Below are 17636 nucleotides of genomic sequence, written 5' to 3'. Positions count from 1 at the left end.
ACAAGCAGGTATTCCTGTGTTTTGCTAACGAATTATAATGAGGGGTTTAAGTCAAAAGAGACATTTTGCTTGATTGGAACTCATAGTGACAGGTTAAAAGTTAAGAATTGTATCTTGTCATGTTTAAATGTTGTTCAATTGTTAAGAGTTAAGCTGATTCATTTGTTATAGTTAAACTGTGTTGTATGTAAAACGTGTTTTGATAAAAGCTCCTTTGTTTGTCAGTAGAATTGCGCCTGGAGTGAAACACCCTATCCTCACATTAATGCCAAAATAGAAAATTGTTAGGGTCTAGTCTGGCTTCATACTATACCTTAGGGTTTCTTGATCTGGTACCCGAGCGATAAACATATTTATTTAATTTCTGTATTTCCCTTCTACATCACTCATTTCTTTTGCTGATTTCAAAAACACTTTCAAAAAGTTGTTACTCTGCAAAGGTACAGCTTTTATATCGATCAACCTACATACTCATGAATATGTGGCTATAAGAGCTAATAAAATCTTCAGGATCGCTTTTTGTGGAGTGAGGGTGTCCACTTTAACATCTTGATTACCAAGTCTCTCTTCAAAACCCTGAGCCACTAATCTTGTTTTAGTCTTTTATGTCCCATCAGGAAGTACATTTTCTATACATATCCACCTGTGTGATAACGCTGGCTGCCTCCATCTGGCTTTTGAGAATATACACAAAATTATTTCCAGCGATCCAACTCTTTTAGTTCTAGCTCTCGTATTGAGTTTTCTTCCAATGAGTTTATGGCCACCAAAGCTTCTGGATCATAAGGGCCTCTACTTTTGGTGGCATTCTTCAATTGTTCTGTAATATTGGTTCTAGTCAAACTGTGGCCTCTATTTGTCCTATCTCTTTCTGGACTATTGCTATATAACCTCTCCCTCCCCTGATTAGAGATTCTGTTGCCAATACATGATCCTTCAAGGGCCAGAGTTATTTTCGGATCTGCTCAACGGCCTTGCACTGTGTTTTCTAGCGTGCCACAGTTTTACTTAATTTTGCCAGTCCATAAATCTTACCTTTTATCATTTAGCCAATATTTGAATTTCCCAGTGATTTGCCCTGCTGTCCCCGCAATGGCCGCATTTCTACATTCACTGGACCCTTGTGGTATGTATGTTACTCTCAAACCAACTTTGGTAGTTGTCCTTTGAGAAAAATTGCCCTATCCTGTGCATTGATGTCACAGAAAAGGTGTAAAGAATTGTAGTCCCTTCCAAGGCCAGCAGATGATCACATACCACAGAATGTATTTTTGGATTTTGTCCCCAACCATTGACATGAATTCTTCTCATGGACTGCCCACGCCAAGATGTTAGCTTATAATTTTTGTTGATCAGCTAAGATCTTATGGACCATTTCATCAATCAGTACGTCATTTATTTCACAAATCCCAATACTGAAAGGACTTTGAGCTGAAATGTCTATCACTACAATCTTCATATTTTCACGTCTCTGAATTCATAATTGGCAAATACCACCACCCCCCCCCCCCCCCCCCCCCCCATTGTCAATTGGGAATTTTACCATTGTCCTCAATGTGATTCCTTTCCATTTTTCCATGATTTATCCACAATCATTCTTTTGCCTTTACCACGTATTACTGTAGGCAGACAGCACTTTGTTACCATGTATAGGAAGTGTAAAATTAAAGCATTTCTATCCTTGTCCTTTAACAGGGTGATCAACTTCAGAGAGAAGATTAAAGTACATGCCATGGCGGGGTCAGTTAGAATGGGGGAGTGAGGAGGAGGTGTTACTGATCGCAAGCAGGAGGACAGCAGGTACTGCACATACAGAAAAATATTGAAACAACATTGTCCCAGCAGCATTCAAGCCAGAACATGGGACATTGCCCTCAAATACAGGCAAATCCCAGAAAATAAGGGATGGTTGATCATCCTGATTTTTAAGTCCAGAGCTATTACTTAATTAAAGTTTCATGCCAATGAAAATTTACAATCGGCTGTGGAAGGATCCTTTGATACTTCTTTACATACATACTTTTTTCACTTCAATAAGATTTATATACTCATTGTCAACTACCCCTGCAGCAAAAGATTTTTATCCTGTGACAAGAAGGATGAGGGAATTGTCGGTGTAACTTGAAGACAATTTGCTTTTTTCTCTCAAATTCTTATCACTTGATGCCACTTTAACTTGAATGGTGATGCTGGGTTTTGCTAAAGGAATGCAATAATATCTTGATTGAATGAATTGCAAATGTACCAATCTTCCAAAGACAATTGCTTTATCATGGTTGATGTGTAGTTTAATTTGTGCGTTTTTCATAGATGACTTGCTCAATATCTTACTAACTACTACATCTGTATTAATAAAGTGGTCTACCCCCAGCTATTCTACAGGGAATCATCACTCTTTTCAGTTACTTAATGTGTTGTCATCCCAGAACATGAAGCAAGTAGAATTTTCATATTCCTTGACCTTACTTCAATTCCTAATACCGAGCGAATCCAAGTAACATTTCAACCAATCTGTTTCAACCAATTTCAACCAATCTGTGGATGGATGTGCAACCATAGTCCAATATGGCACAATTAAATGAATCCACTACTCATACTCTCGTTACCAGACTTGTGACCAGTACAAGCAGTCTGATCAATATTTACCGCAATTTTCGGTGGCAGCGTGAACAGAGAATTTGGCGCTCAGCCAAATCTCCATTCATAGCAGCAGGATCGGAGAATCCCAGCCACGGGCGAGATCGGAGAATTCTGGCCACCACCATCTTCTCCTTCCAAACATTTCATATTGTGCATCGTCTTTAAAACCCTGTGGCTCTATTTTGGACAATTTACCACATAATTATATTTTGAATCACATCTGAAACATCTGTTAATAATTCCACAGATGTTTCTGGGGTTCATTCTTCTGTTATTATTACTCCATGCCTGTCAACTGCCAAAAATGCCAAAACTGCCAAAAATGTCCCCATCCCCATTTCTTTTGTCTATGATTCCTCTGTTGTATTGACGGTTGTGCCCCATTTCTGAATGGTCTTGGAATGCGCCGAGCATTGAATGCTACATCTTTTGTGACAATGTCCCATTTGTGTCATGAAGGCCACTGGAAATGATGACTTTCCCAGGAATTGTTTTAAGCCTCAGATATCTGACCCAGAAGGGTGTCTCTCTCTCTCTCTCTCTTTCTCTCTGAAAATGTAACATCAGTTGAAGACCAAGAGCCTATCCATGTGCAAGACTTTAGCACAGCCCAACAATTTGAAAGCAAACACTGAACCAAACAGAATTTCTGCAATTTTGTATATAGTCCATTAAATTCCATGATATTTACCTCTGTGAAATACCAGTCTGTCTTTCTAAATTTATCAAACTCTGACCATGCCGTGTATTCATTCAATAGCTTATCTTTCTGATAAATTTTATCCAAACCTTCTTCCGTGTCCAACTGCTGAGTCTCTGGGGGGGTTTACCACTGCAAAACGGGCGTAAAGCGGCAAGCACAAATGACACCAGTTTTCGCGACCGGCAGGATTTTATGGCAGCCGGATTTCCGGCGTGGTCAGCCTCTCACTGGAAATGGGCGAGAGGCTAGTTAATGCAGTTAAATTTATTTAAATCTTTATTAACATGTGTTTAACGGACCCAGTGCTCAATCATCTGGTCTCGCATGCCTTTTTGGCCTCACCGGGAGAGGTTCTCTCCGGCGAGGGAAACAACTGCTCCCCATGGTCAGGGAACAATCATGTTGGCCTCGCTGGTGGAACGGTAAGTCACTGAGGCCTCCCCCACCCCACCCCTCGAGGGCAAGGTGGGGGTGCCCCTTGGTCAGTGCCAGACAGGCAGTGCCACCCTGGCACCTTGACAATGCCAGCCTGGTACCTGAGCAATGCTCACCTGGCACTTGGGCAATGCCCCGAACAGTGCCAGGGGCAGGGCTAATGGGGGTGGGCAGTGGGGGCATGGCCAATAGGACAGTACCAGGGATGTGGCTAATGAGGGCATGGCAGGGGGCGGAGCCATGGACATGGCCCATGGGTGGGCAGGGCCTGTGGGGGGAGGGAACCCGTTGCCATTCTGCAATCGGTGGGGGAGGGAGGGCCATCCACGATTGGTCTGGGTGGCGGGGAGGGGGGTCAGCGGGGGCTACATCTCGGGTCATAGGCTCCCACGGTTGCCGGGTGGGAGGAGCTGCTTGAAGCTGCCTGCAGTAGCAGGGGCCTGACAGCTCTCTCTTTGTCTGTCAGACACCTGCTACTGTTAATGCACATGTGTAGGATCAGAGGTCTGCACATGAGCACAATTCCCTCTACAGGCTGTCAGGCCCGTTAATCCCCGCCCACAGCCTCTCTGGCAAGAAACAGATTAGTCCAAAATTTTGCAGACAGAGTGCATAAGATTGGGCCTGAAAACCCGCCCAAAAAAATGGATCTCGAACTCTCCCAGTTTCACGCCCGCCTGACACTGAGAAAAAATCTCGTAAAATTTCACCCTCTATCTCCAAAAATAGTTTGCACATGATCCAGCTTTTATTCGGAAATATCAGTGCCAAAGCCTTATCTTGTTTTCTCTTTGGAAAGGACGTAACCCATGTCAATATATCTACTTCATTTTTTATTAGTCATAAGGTTCAGATTCAGGGAACATTGGTGGGAAATCATACTCTGATGTTTAAACTTGGTTTCAGCCATTCTTCTCAAAAGTAACTCAGTGCTCTCCTACCTTTAAAAAATTTATTTGTTCCAATCTTCACTTTTCGGCAACCGCTGGATCCATAAATGGATCCATAAAGTAATCAACCAACTAGGAACAAGGACATACCCCTTATGATGGCAAAATTGCGCAGCATGCAACAGACAGCTGCTCCCCATGATCAGGGAACAATCATGTTGGCCTCGCTGGTGGAACAGTAAGTCACTGAGGCCTCCCCTCCCCCCCCAACCCCTGGGGGGGGGGGGGGGGGGGGGGGGAAGGAGAAGGAGGGGGGATGGGGGGGGGTCGAGGGCAACGTGGGGGTGCCCCTTGGTCAGTACCAGACAGGCAGTGCCACTCTGGCACCTTGGCAATGCCAGCCTGGTACCTGGGCAATGCTCACCTGGCACTTGGGCAATGCCCCGGACGGTGCCAGGAAAATATAGCATGAATGACCCAGGCAGCAAAAGCATTACTCAAGCACACCAGTTGTTTGCTTGATCACATTTTTGATGGCAAGATAGATTTTTAAGGCTAGATCTGCACTTTGTCTGAGATCATGGCTGGAGTTATCAGGAGAGGATAGCCCACAAGCCTGTAACTTGCCTCTAAAGGGCCAAGAAGATTCTGCCCTCTGCCTGATGATAAGTTCCATCAACTTCCATTAAGTTGACAACATTATAATTTCCTGGTTTCTTCTTTTGTTCTTTGATTTGATTTATTATTGTCACATGTATTAGTAGACAGTGAAAAGTATTGTTTCTTGCGCGCTATACAGACAAAACATACCATTCATAGAGAAGGAAAGGAGAGAGTGCAGAACGTAGTGTTACAGTCATAGTTAGGGTGTAGAGAAAGATCAACTTAATACAAGGCAAGTCCATCCAAAAGTCTGACAGAAATTTCCCAATGCAAAGACAGAATTCCTAGTCCTAGATATGGTGTTACATTTGGGTTTTGAATTAGTTTACATTGCATTAAATCAAAATATATTGGTTGACAAGATTAGAATTGAAGTTGTTTACTGCAGGTAATAGTTTCCTTATTTAACCAAAATTTACTTTCAAATTAATTCATTTTCTGACCTTCAGGCAAAGAGACGGTGGAATTGGATTGATTGGATAAATCTTTCAAAGAGCTAACACAGGCATGATAGGCCAAAAGGTTCATGGGCAGCCACAAAAATGTCTTCTATAGATAAGCACAACAGCTACAAGAAGGTTACAGACAACGTATGAGCTGCTAATAGGCTACTCCTCACTTAGGTTACTTTTACAGCAATAGGAAATTTATCACTTTGGCCAGAGCAACTCTAACTATTGGGACAATTCCTTGCAGACTCGCCTGAAATGAATTGGAAAGAATCGTGTTAGCTCTACCACTCCAGAGTCCATCAATGAGTCAGGTTGACTATTAGAGTTCTCCAGTCTGACTCCTGTAAAGGATTACCAAGTCTGCCACAGAGATTAACTTGGTTCTAGTCATAAAACAATAGAGAAAGTGGTTTGTGACACTCAGTTCACTGCATATAAATAAAAGGTGAGTACTATGATTTCCCTGATGGTATAAATGTATACAGTGAGACAGCTCTGAGCCAAGCAAGCCAGGAAAATCTTTAATTTGATTACACATCTGTTTTGAGTTGAGCGATCTTATCCAGAACTGTGATGGATGCTCTACAATTTACCACAACAGGTTAGAGAGGTAGAATATCAGTCATGGTTCGTGATCCTTACTGCTATCTTTTTAGAAGTGTGCTATTTAAAATTCACATTCAGACAGAATCAGACTCATCGATGGTACTTCTCTGCAGTCACATTACCTACCAGCACAATCTAGAATCACGCAAATAATCACCAAAATCTTTGAACATTGTTGCCTCCCAAATCCGTTCCCATCTTTCTGTTCCCAATTTTCAAACTGGCAGGGGCCAAGTCGTGACCCTGACAGGCCAACTGCCATTTCATGCTCATAGGCCATTAATTGGCAGCAGGCGGGATTTCCATCCGCCCTTGGAAGGAAGTCCTGCCTTGGAGAGCTGCCAGCCAATTACATTGTCCAACACCTGTGACATCCTTCTCCAACATCCCTCCAATGGTGCCCAGTCAGATGGGACAGCCCCATAATCTACCAAGGTACCTGTGCTCCTCTAATTTGAACCTCTTTTGCATTCCCAATCATGATTGCTCCATCATTGATGACTGTGCCTTCAGGTATCTGGGCCTCAAATTGTGGAATTCTCTTCCTACACCTTTCTGCCTCACTTCCTCATTTTCCTCCTTAAGATGCATCTTAAATTCTACTTATTTGACTAAACTTGTGGTCACTTGACATAATATCTTTCTGTGTGGCTCAGTGTCATAGTTTGGGTGGAAATCTGATTGGAAGGATTCAAATATGGATTGCTAGAATTTTATGCCCTCCCCAGGCAGGTTTTGAGGCAGAGGACGGGGAACATGAAATTGCCTGGTCGGGATTCTCTTTGGGATTCCGGATTCCCTCTGGGATCCCACCAGCCTGACCCAGGTGCAATTTCACCATGGAGTGAGCAGGGCCTCAGACAAGAAAAACACCCTTGCCCGTATTAAAGCCCTTAAATATGCACTTAATGTTCCTGCCTTGGGACATTTCATTATGCTGAAGGCACCGTATAAATTGTTGTTGTATTAGACAAAGTACAACAGTTCCCACAGAATCATAAGCTGGCAAGGGGGAAGAAACATTTATTAGCTTTGTGACTTTTTCCTTGTAAACCACATGGAATTTCAGAAGTTGCTTAAAGTGCTATTCTCGATATATTACCATTATTCACCCTTATGCAGCTGTTAAAAAATAAAACTCACTCTATGGTTAAATGTAAATATATAGTAGGACGCTAACACATTGTCCAATTACATTGCCTATGGTCACTGTTTTACTTAGAGTCAGAAGATTTGCACCAGCTGATACAAGACATCATGGAAGCTGAACTTTAAATCTCCCTTTCTACCCTTAAGGATGCTTCAGGTCATTTTCATACTCATTTCACAGAGAAAATTTAGGGGCTGTATCTTTCAGGCAAATGAGTCAATTGGAACAAATGAAGTTAAATCATAGAATCCCTACAGTGCAGAGGAAAGCCATTCAGCCCATCGAGCCTGCACCGACAACAATCCCACCCATGCCCTATTACACACAGCTGTACCCTGCCAATCCTCCCTGACACAAAGGGGCAAATTAGCATGGCCAATCAACCTAACCCACACAGAAAGAAAAGTGGCAGAGCACGAAGAAAAGGGTACATGTCCTCTCTCTGTCCAACCCCAAAAATCTTTGTGACTGGGAGGAAACCAAAGTTCCTGGAGGAAACCCATGCAGACACGGAGGAAAAGTGTAAACTCAACACAGACAGTGACCCAAGGACAGAATCGAACCCTGGTCCCTGGCGCTGTAAGGCAGCAGTGCTAACTACTGTGCCACCGTGCCACCCTTATATGAAAGATAATTACTATCGTTAACAAGGAACCAAAAGGAAAAGTATTTTTTAAAGAAACAGACATACATCAGGCTGATCAGGAAAAATACTTTGAATAATTTCTGGCAAATCCAGGAAACCGTCAGCCTATCCTTGTTCTCTGGATAAAATAAAATTTGCAGGGTTCCATTTTCATAGAGTAGAAATCAAAAGATTGTATCTTGGTGCTCGGTTGACCCAATCTGGACTGATCTGTCTATTTTTTTGTGACCTCACCTTACCCAGAATATTATTGCTTTGACAAATATTTTACACATTTGTACACCAATTCCTATAATATAATTGCAGGTCCTAATATTATTACAATGTTGGAAATAAATTTCTGCAATCTATGATTATTATGTTATAGAATTACAAGTAGTGAACAGAATACTCAAACTTTCTCTTAATCATTTTCTTTTGACGGATGCAGATGTCTAAAACTTACTGTAGTTCTTAACTGGTTTAACAATTCTTGCAATTTATTTGTCTGTCACTGCTAAACCGATCAGAATTATTGGATAGCAAATAAATTTGGAACATTAGAAGTTCACTTGGTTTAGTTCAAACACATGGAATGAAATTCACTCGATTTGCAGCTTTCAAAAAACATCTAATTTGACACTTGTCATGGAGCTCAGAGCTTCCAGCAATTTATCAGATAAGTTACTAATTTATTTAACCTTAATGCAAAAAACTTAATAATAAAACAATGCAAAATTATGTAGGACAAGAGCCATTCTGTCATCAGATCTTAGTGAGAGCCATTACTCAGATAATGATATAGTATGTAATTCATGAGTTTAAGCTCATAGTGTCAGAGAATTTGTGAACTTTCACCTGCTTTGGTTGGCATAATTGATGTACTAACAAATAAAAATGAATAGTGTGCAGCTCTGAAGATTCTATGAAATTTAGGCTGAATTTTTATTCCTCTTATATACATCACAACCAATAATTTTATCACAATTTGTGCACTGACGTACAATAACATCAACAACTTCTATTTATATAGTAACTTTAATGTAATAAGGCATCCCAAGGTGCTTCATGAGAGCATTATAAAGCAAAATTTGACATTGGTTCACATAAGACAATATTCGAGCTGATGGCAAAAGTTTAGTCAAAGAAGTTGATTTTAAGAAATGTCTGAAAGGGTGAAAGAAAGGAAGAGTGTTGGAGAGGTTTTGAGAGTGAATTCCAAAGTTTAGGGCCTAGGTAGTTGAAGAGACAGCCACCAATAATTAACACCAGGATGCTCAAGAGGCATGTTGATGCATTTCCGCAAATGAATCATGTTGATTGACTCAAAAACAACTAATCAAAAAGGACTAAAGCTTTCACCTCAACAGCATGCATTTCGACCTCAACTGTTATTGCTAAAAAAACCTTATTTTATTTCCTACATCCTCAAAAACATTCAGAAAGCCTTTAGATGACATGAAGGTTTGGGTTCTACTTGTGTCCCCTCCCAGTTAAATCTCCCTTGCCTCCATCATTTTAATAAATCCTCTTTACTTGCCCTTCTCTCATTTTATGTACGAGCAGGAATTCTGCTTGCCCCCATCTCTCAGGGGCCTCAACAATATTTTCATTAAGGCAGAAGGACCTTAGTTTAACATCGCATCTGAAAAAAAGATGACAGCATTCCCTCAGTACTGAATTGATTTGTCAGCCTGGATTCTGTGCTTGAGTTTCTGGAACAGGACTTTAACCCACAACTTATGGATCCAGAGGTTAGAATGCTAACACTGAGCCATACAAATTACGTTTCAGCACAAATTTATTGCCAGTTTTCCAGAATTGTACAAAATTACATCTTCAGTACTGGTCAATGTTCATCACGCATGTGGCCTCCAGGATCAGATCAGATCAGAGAAAACTGATAAGATAAAGTCAAGATGTGGAGATGCCGGCGTTGGACTGAGGTAAACACAGTAAGGAGTCTAACAACACCAGGTTAAAGTCCAACAAAGTCGTGGATTCATGTCACACTATCTGTAACTCCCACAACTCCCACAAGGTAAAGTCAAACCAGAGAAGGAAAACTGGGAGCAGGGAGGAAAAATGAGAATGAATTGCCAAGAAAACCAAAGAGAAAAGGAATGCAGAAGAGGTAGGTAAATGAATGAACAAAAAAACACAGGAAAAAAATATGTCAACAAAGGAAAATATCTGAGAAACAAGCAGAGAAAAACAAAGTGGTCACTGAAAGAGCGGAAAGTATGCAAAAAAGTGAGAAAGAAAGAAGGCAATATTAGAAGCAGAAAAACAGTTGTAAATACAAAGAAACTCTAAAAATTAATAAAGGTGTGAGGGGTCACAAAGGGAGACAGCAACTAGTAGCTTAATATAACAGCTGTATCTCAGGTGCCAAGGGACTCCTGTTCTCTGAAATCCACACTTCTGAATTTCAGATTAACAAAAGGCAAGGTACTACCCAACTAAATTCAATTTTTTTCCTAAGTACTAGACAAGCATGTGATAGATGAGGCTACAATCTTAATGGGGCCATTCTGGTCAGTAGACCTTTTAGGCTCTACATCAATTCCTTTGATGATTAAATCTTTGATTTATTTGATAGTCACTTAAAAGCTATAGAAACTGATATCACAAAAGATTTTGTATTTTAGAGAAAGATCTGATTATTCTTGTATTGTTTCTCAAAACGTGCAAGTTTTATTAGAAAAGTTTCTCCTCATGTCTATACTACTTGTAAATTAATAAGAAAGGTGAAAGAATATTGAAATTGCACTTTGTGTTGTAAAGTTAGTACAACCATGGATCTCTTACCTCAGTAAATTCTCCAGGTTTCTTCTTAAGTTCCTCGCATTTCCTCTGTTTGCAAATCTGATGTCCAGTCTTGCGATTCTTGCAGTTGCTACATGCTCCGCAATTATCTTTTTTCATGCAAGGATGACATACCCCACAGCGTTTGCGTTTCTTCTTTTGATGAACAGGTGGCTCCATTGAACTCAACATCGGAGTTTTTAGTTTAGACGGCATCATCATGGTCTCAACATCGTAGTCCTCGTAACTAGACTTAGAATACTCATCGCTTAGTTGGTGTTCTTCAATTGCTGCGCCACTCTCAAAACAGTCTTCAGGTGACGCCTTAATAAAGGCCAGACTATCCTCTGCTTTATCAATGTGCTTCATTTTCTTCATCATTGCCTTTTTTGCCTTGGGGAAAACGAAAGTTATCGAAGCAGTCGAAGATAACACAGACTTCTTTGCGGATTTATTTTTTGACTTTGAACTCTGTATGTCAGCCCCGACTAATACTTTTGACTTCCCAATGGGCTTGATGAGGACCGGGCCTTCGGTTTGATTTAGAAAAGAATGAAAGACTAGCTGTGTTAATGATCCTGTATTAGAATTTCCAGTTGCGTGGACTGTTTTTCCATTCAGTTGATGAATTTTCCCTGATTCCACACTGCTGATGGCCAATGGCTTTTCCACCAGATGAAAATCTTCTTTCATCCACTGCCCGTCTTTTCCTTTCGCTAGTTTACTGTTTTGGGATTCTGTGGGGTTGAGCATGTTCAAGCACACTTTTCATCATCTAAAGCACCTCAAAACAAGTATCAGTACTTCAAACTAATCAGGTAAGAATCCAATTCCTTTCACAAATGTTGTTTGTCACCATGGTTACTTCTACCTTGACCAGTAGTCTCATTCGAGTTAGGTAAAAACTTCTAAAAAAAATAAAGTACAAATATTGTGACTTAAACCAAAGTGATTTCAATTATTAATCACAAATTTAACTGACGCGGAACATAGTTGTGTCAGAATAAGTCACGTAGACATTATCCTTAAGTACTTTCTATAAGCTATCACAAAGAAAACTACTGCAAAGTTTTGCTTCCAAAGAAGTTTCAGTTCCTTGCTAATTGAAAAATAATGGGACGGAATAAAAAGAATTCACGTCACCTTGAGCGACTTTACGTCTCCGAGTGTGCCGCTCCAAACAATTTTTGATCATCTGCACTAATTCTTAGTTATGTTTTTAAATTCACCAGCCAACCAATTGATTGTCAAACTATATAGTCTCCAGTCATACTTTGAAACAGAAGAAAATGACGGATAGGTACACAAACCGATACTGAAAGAGCGAAATGAAATAATAGCTTTATTCTTATTAAAAGATCTGGGAAGGGCAACTCAACTGTTAACATTTTGACAATTCCACGGCTCTATACGTTAAGAACTCAGTGAGAACATGGTTAACACTTTTACTTCGTACTAGAATAACTCAATTTCTGAAAACGCCAACAGTAAGACTTAGTGTTAAAGTAGAAAAGGAAAAGCAAATAAGTAAAGGTGTTTAGTATATACAGTGCCTTTCATGACTTTAACATGCCCTAAAGCACTCGACAGTCAATGGATTAGTTTTGAAGTATAATAAGTGTTGTAATGTGGGGAAAAGTGGCAGGTAACTTGCTCACAGCAAGGTCTCACAAACAACAGTGACCAACTGATCCCTTTGTTTTCAGCCGCAATGGTTAAGGGATAGGTATTAGCCAACATACCAGGAGAATGTTTAAGCGGGTTCTTTAATGCTCGCCAGAGTGGGTAGAATTAGCCTAATCTAATGCCTCATCCAGCAATACAAGATCCCTTCAGTACTCCAGTGATATATCTGTAATTGATATTATTTGCTCAAAATTTGAAATGGGGCTTGAACCCAAATCTTATTCAGAGGAGAAGATGAAACCTGAGCTATTGCTGATGCATCAATCTAATCATTGAAATACATTTTTGTCAACATTTACATAATCTAAAATCTCCACAAAATCCAAAGTAATTGCTTGGAACAATTCCTACGTTAGGCTTTAATCTATTAAAATAGTTTTGCATCGGGACCCAAAATTGTAGAAGCTGCCTTAAATGTAGACCTACCCTGAAATAGAGCAGAAATTCCTCACCTATGGACATGACAGAACAAAGAACAGCAGCGCACAGGAACAGGCCTTTTGGCCTACCAAGCCTGTGCCAATCACATTGTCCTACCTAGACCAACGGCCTGTTCCTATTCCCCACCTGTTCATGTGTCTATCCAGAGAAGTCTTAAATGTCGCTAACTTGTCTGCCTCAAGTGCATTCCAGGCCCCCACCACCCTCTGTGTAAAAAACTTCATCCGCACATCTCTACTGAACCTTTCCCCCCTTACCTTGAACTTGTGCCCCCTTGTAATTGTCATTTCTGCCCTGGAAAAAAGCTTCCAACCATTCATCTTATCTATGCCCCTGATCATTTTATGAACTTCTATCAGGTCGGCCCTCAGCCTTTGTTTCTTCAGGGAGAACAATCCCAGTTTATTCAATCTCTCCTCATAGCTAATACCCTCCATCCAGGCAGCATCCTGGTAAACCTTTTCTGCACTTCCTCCAAAGCCTCCATGTCCCTCGTATTAGGTAGTGTGGCGACCAAAATTGAACACCATATTCCAAATGTGGCCTAGCCAATGTTTTATATAACTGTAACACAATTTGCCAACTTTTATACTCGATGCCCCAGCTGATGAAGCATACCATATGCTTTCTTTACCACCTTTTCCACCTGTTCTGCCACTTTTAAGGATCTGTGGCCCTGTACTCCCAGATCTCTCTGTGTGTCTATGCTCCTAATGGTTCTGTCATTTATTTTATAGCTCCCACCTGAATTGGATCTACCAAAATGCATCACCTTGCATTTGTCCGGATTAAATTCCATCTGCCATTTCTCTGCCCAATTTTCCAGCCTTGAATCTTCCCACAGTCCAAAGATGTGCAGGTTAGGTTGATTGGCCATACTAAATTGACCCTAGTGTCAGGTGATTAGCAAGATAAATATGTAGGGTTACAGGAATAAGGCCTGATTGGGATTGTTGTCGGTGCAGACTCAATGGGACAAATGGCCTCCTTCTGCACTGTAAGGATTCTATGATTCTATAATTCAATGAAATGTTAGTGCCCTTAGCACTATTACTCAGAATAGCAAACTTAGATCGAGTCAATAGAGTTGATATTTGCAAATAGCAGCACTATGTAAAATAGTAAAGGGAAGAGGCTAGGAATCCTGCAGTGAGTAACTCACCTCCTGACTTCCCAAAGTTTGTTCACCATCTGCAAGGCAAAGTCAGGAGTGTGATGGGACACTCTCCACTTGCCTGGATGGGTGAAGCTCCAACAACACTCAAGAAGCTCAACACAATCCAAGACAAAGCAACCTGCTTGATTGGCACTCCATCCACAACATTCAACATTCACTGCCTCCACCACTGATGAACAGTGGCAGCAGCGTGTGCCATTTACAAGATGCACTGCAGCTACTCATCAAGGTTCCTTTGACAGTCCCAAACCTGCAATCTCTGCCACTTAAAATGACAAAGGGCAGTAGATATATGAGAACACCACCAGCTGCAAGTTCCCCACCAAGCCACACACCATCCTGTTTGGGAAATATATTGCTGATCCTTCACTGTCATTGTGTCAAAATTATAGTCTAATAAGTTTACTTATTAGTGTCACAAGTAAGTTTACGTTAACACTGCAATGAAGTTACTGTGAAAATCCCCTGGTTGCCACACTCCGGTGCCTGTTTGGGTACACTGAGGGAGAACTGAGCACCTAACCAGCACGTCTTTCAGACTGTGGGAGGAAACCAGAGCACCCGGAGGCAACCCACACAGACACGGGGAGAACGTGCAGACTCTGTACAGACAGTGACCCAAGCTGGGATTCGAACCCAGGTCCCTAGTGCTGTGAGGCAGCAGTGCTAACCACTGTGCCGCCGTGCTGCCCTAATCCTGGAACTCCCTCCCTAACTGCACTGTGGGTGTGCCTACACCACACTGACTGCAGTGGTTCAAAAAGACAACTCACCAACACCTCCTCAAGGTCTATTAGGGTGGGCAATAAATGCTCACATCACGTGAATGGATTTTCAAAAGTTAAATTTCTGTTTGTGCAAAATGACATGTACCATCCTTTGGGCAGGGTGGGTGAAGAGTGATTAATGACTTATTTTAATGGTGATTCTTGCTGGCGTGTTGCACAATCTTTTAAATGAGGAGGTGTAGCAATTGTACAGACTAACACCTTGCACAACTCATTTTCGAAATTGTGCAAACAAATTGAACAACAGTCCCCTTTGTGCATTTACAAACATTTTTTAATTCTCTTAATTGTTAAAAAAATTGGAGTCACGTCAAGAGTGCTTATTCACAATGAATAAAATATTAAACTGTGAATCTTTATTATTACCACTGAGCTGTTACTCTGAATTCAACTAGGAAAGCAGAACAGGAGGAAATAAATGTAAATTATAAAAACATGAACACTTCTTTGCTCAAAAATTGATAGATGTTTGGAGTATTGTGTTCAGTGGAGTATTGAAGAACAAAAGAACACAAGAAATGGGAACAGGAACAGGCCACACAGCTCCTGGAGCCTGCTCCGCTCTTCAACAAGATCATGGTTGCTTTGATCTTGGCCAGATCTCCACTTTCCTACTTGCTCCCCATCACCTTTGACTCCCCCATACTTCAAGAACCTCTCTATCTCATCCTTGAGTATTTTGAAAGATTCAGCCTCCACGGCTGTCTGGAGTGGACAATTTTAAAGATTCATGGCTCCCTGAGAGAAGAATAGAGTCAAGTGGAAAATTAGGAGAGTTTGGGTATTAGAAGGATAGGTCCAACGGTCTTTTAAAACTCCTTCTTCTATTTCTCATAAGTAATCGATTTACTCATTTCGTAGTCTTGCCTATTTTCAACAAACTACGCATATTGGTCCATTTACCTAAATGATGTGGTGCTTGTGTTTGCAATTAAGTCTGAAGATTGCTGCCTTTGTTCCCGTCACCGGGATCCAGTCACTCATTATTGACAGTTCATAGGGAGAGCATAGATCCCTTTCGTTTCATCTCGCGTTTGAAGATACCGTATTATAATATTCTCTTACTGAAGTACATTGATTATATAGCTGCTGATAATGACTTTAATAACCTCACACATATCCGTATATATCTTGAACAGCTGAAACTGTACGACTCCCCGCAACAACAATAGATATGTAACAAAGCCAAGTCTGCCCACGAACATATGCGAACGTAACCGATACAGTATTTCCCCACTATTGTAATCGAGGTTCAGATGAATTGGTTAATTCTGACATGGAAACAAGTAGACGAAGCTGCTCCTCTTGGCATAAACGGGTTCCTAACCACATTAGAGAATGGGTCTCTTCTGTCTGGTGGACTGTTGCCGGAAAAAGTTCCTGGACTTCCTTAAAGCCCCAGCCCTTAGCACGTGGCTGAGAAAAAGAGCCTTAAAGTGCCAAACTTTAAAACAGCGCTCAACAGCTTCAAAGTACATAGCTCGGACAGAATTAATTCACAACTGAACGATAGATTTGACAGCACTTGCAATAAGGTATACAACAGACCTCCAAGGGAATGTGATCCATCAGCGCTCGGCTGGAATAGGGCAGGCGGACTCAGACAATAGAATGGAATTGCAAATTTAATCGCACAGGCCGGCCGTGCATATAAGACTATGTAACTTAAGATAGCACACAATACACATGAAGACTGAGCAACTAAAGATACTATTTTTGCTACAACTGTTTTTCTTTTGACAATTCCGCTCTTGTACCTTCATCTGTTTCATTGAATTTCCGAGTTGCTTTGTTGTGGCATACGATGTCGCTTTGAAGAAAGCAATGTGGGATTGCTTGTTCTTTTGGAAATATCATGATTGCATTGCAAAGAAATCAAACATATTAAAAGGGAAATACAGTTCGCTGAACAAAGCACGACTTACCGGGCGAAAGGAAGGTCTGAACTAATTTTGCTTTTTGAAGAATGAAGTCACATTGTTCACGATTGTGAAAGTGCAAGTGATCGTTTGAAAAGTCTGGAAAAAACATAAAAGAGCCCCCAGAAACGTACCGCACGACGCAAGTGTAAAGCACAAAAGAAACGTGCGATACGAGTGATTAAAGGGAAGCAGTTTAGTCGAGCACTCCCTGGCCTCAGTCCTCTCAGCCCGGACGAAGAGGCAAAATGAGGTTAATGGAAAAGAACCGTCGCTTAGAAACTGTGAAACTGAGCGGATTCCTGACGGGGGGCATCATTACTATAGGGCTTCCTATAGCAAGAGGGAAACCTTTATTGCTCACCCCAGTGAGAGCTCTGAAATGCAAATCTATCCCGACAGTACACTTTTACAATTGTGGCAAACAGTCCCCAAAAGCTTCTTTGCAGAAACCGCTTTTGCTTTAAGTCACTCGCTGGGCTTGGTTATTTGTACTGTGCAGTTTTCATAGCATTAACTAACCTCAAGTAAAGCTGCCACACAACATGCGGATTCTCGATTCTTGATATATTTGTGGAAAAGTGAATATTCTGTGGTTATTTACTTCAAACTTGATTGAAGCACTAATTTTCAAGACGATTTATTTCAATTTA

General features: G+C 41.1%; 1 protein-coding gene across 1 annotated transcript in view; it reads right to left on the bottom strand.

The window, feature by feature from the left end:
• Positions 1-17083, bottom strand: part of LOC144510102 (methylcytosine dioxygenase tet3-like) — a 388851-nt gene extending 371768 nt beyond the window's left edge. Inside the window, exons 1-2 of the mRNA XM_078239372.1 lie at positions 16990-17083; positions 10976-11880 (exon numbers count right to left, since the gene is read on the bottom strand). Of these exons, the coding sequence (XP_078095498.1) occupies positions 10976-11725 (750 nt within the window). The 5' untranslated portion in view covers positions 11726-11880; positions 16990-17083. The remainder of the gene's footprint in view (positions 1-10975; positions 11881-16989) is intronic.
• Positions 17084-17636: the final 553 nt, after the last annotated feature.

This window comes from Mustelus asterias, chromosome 22, assembly GCF_964213995.1.
Source record: "Mustelus asterias chromosome 22, sMusAst1.hap1.1, whole genome shotgun sequence".
NCBI lineage: Eukaryota > Metazoa > Chordata > Chondrichthyes > Carcharhiniformes > Triakidae > Mustelus > Mustelus asterias.
The sequence above is the reverse complement of the archived record's forward strand: the minus strand, read 5'-3'. Positions and strand labels throughout refer to the sequence as shown.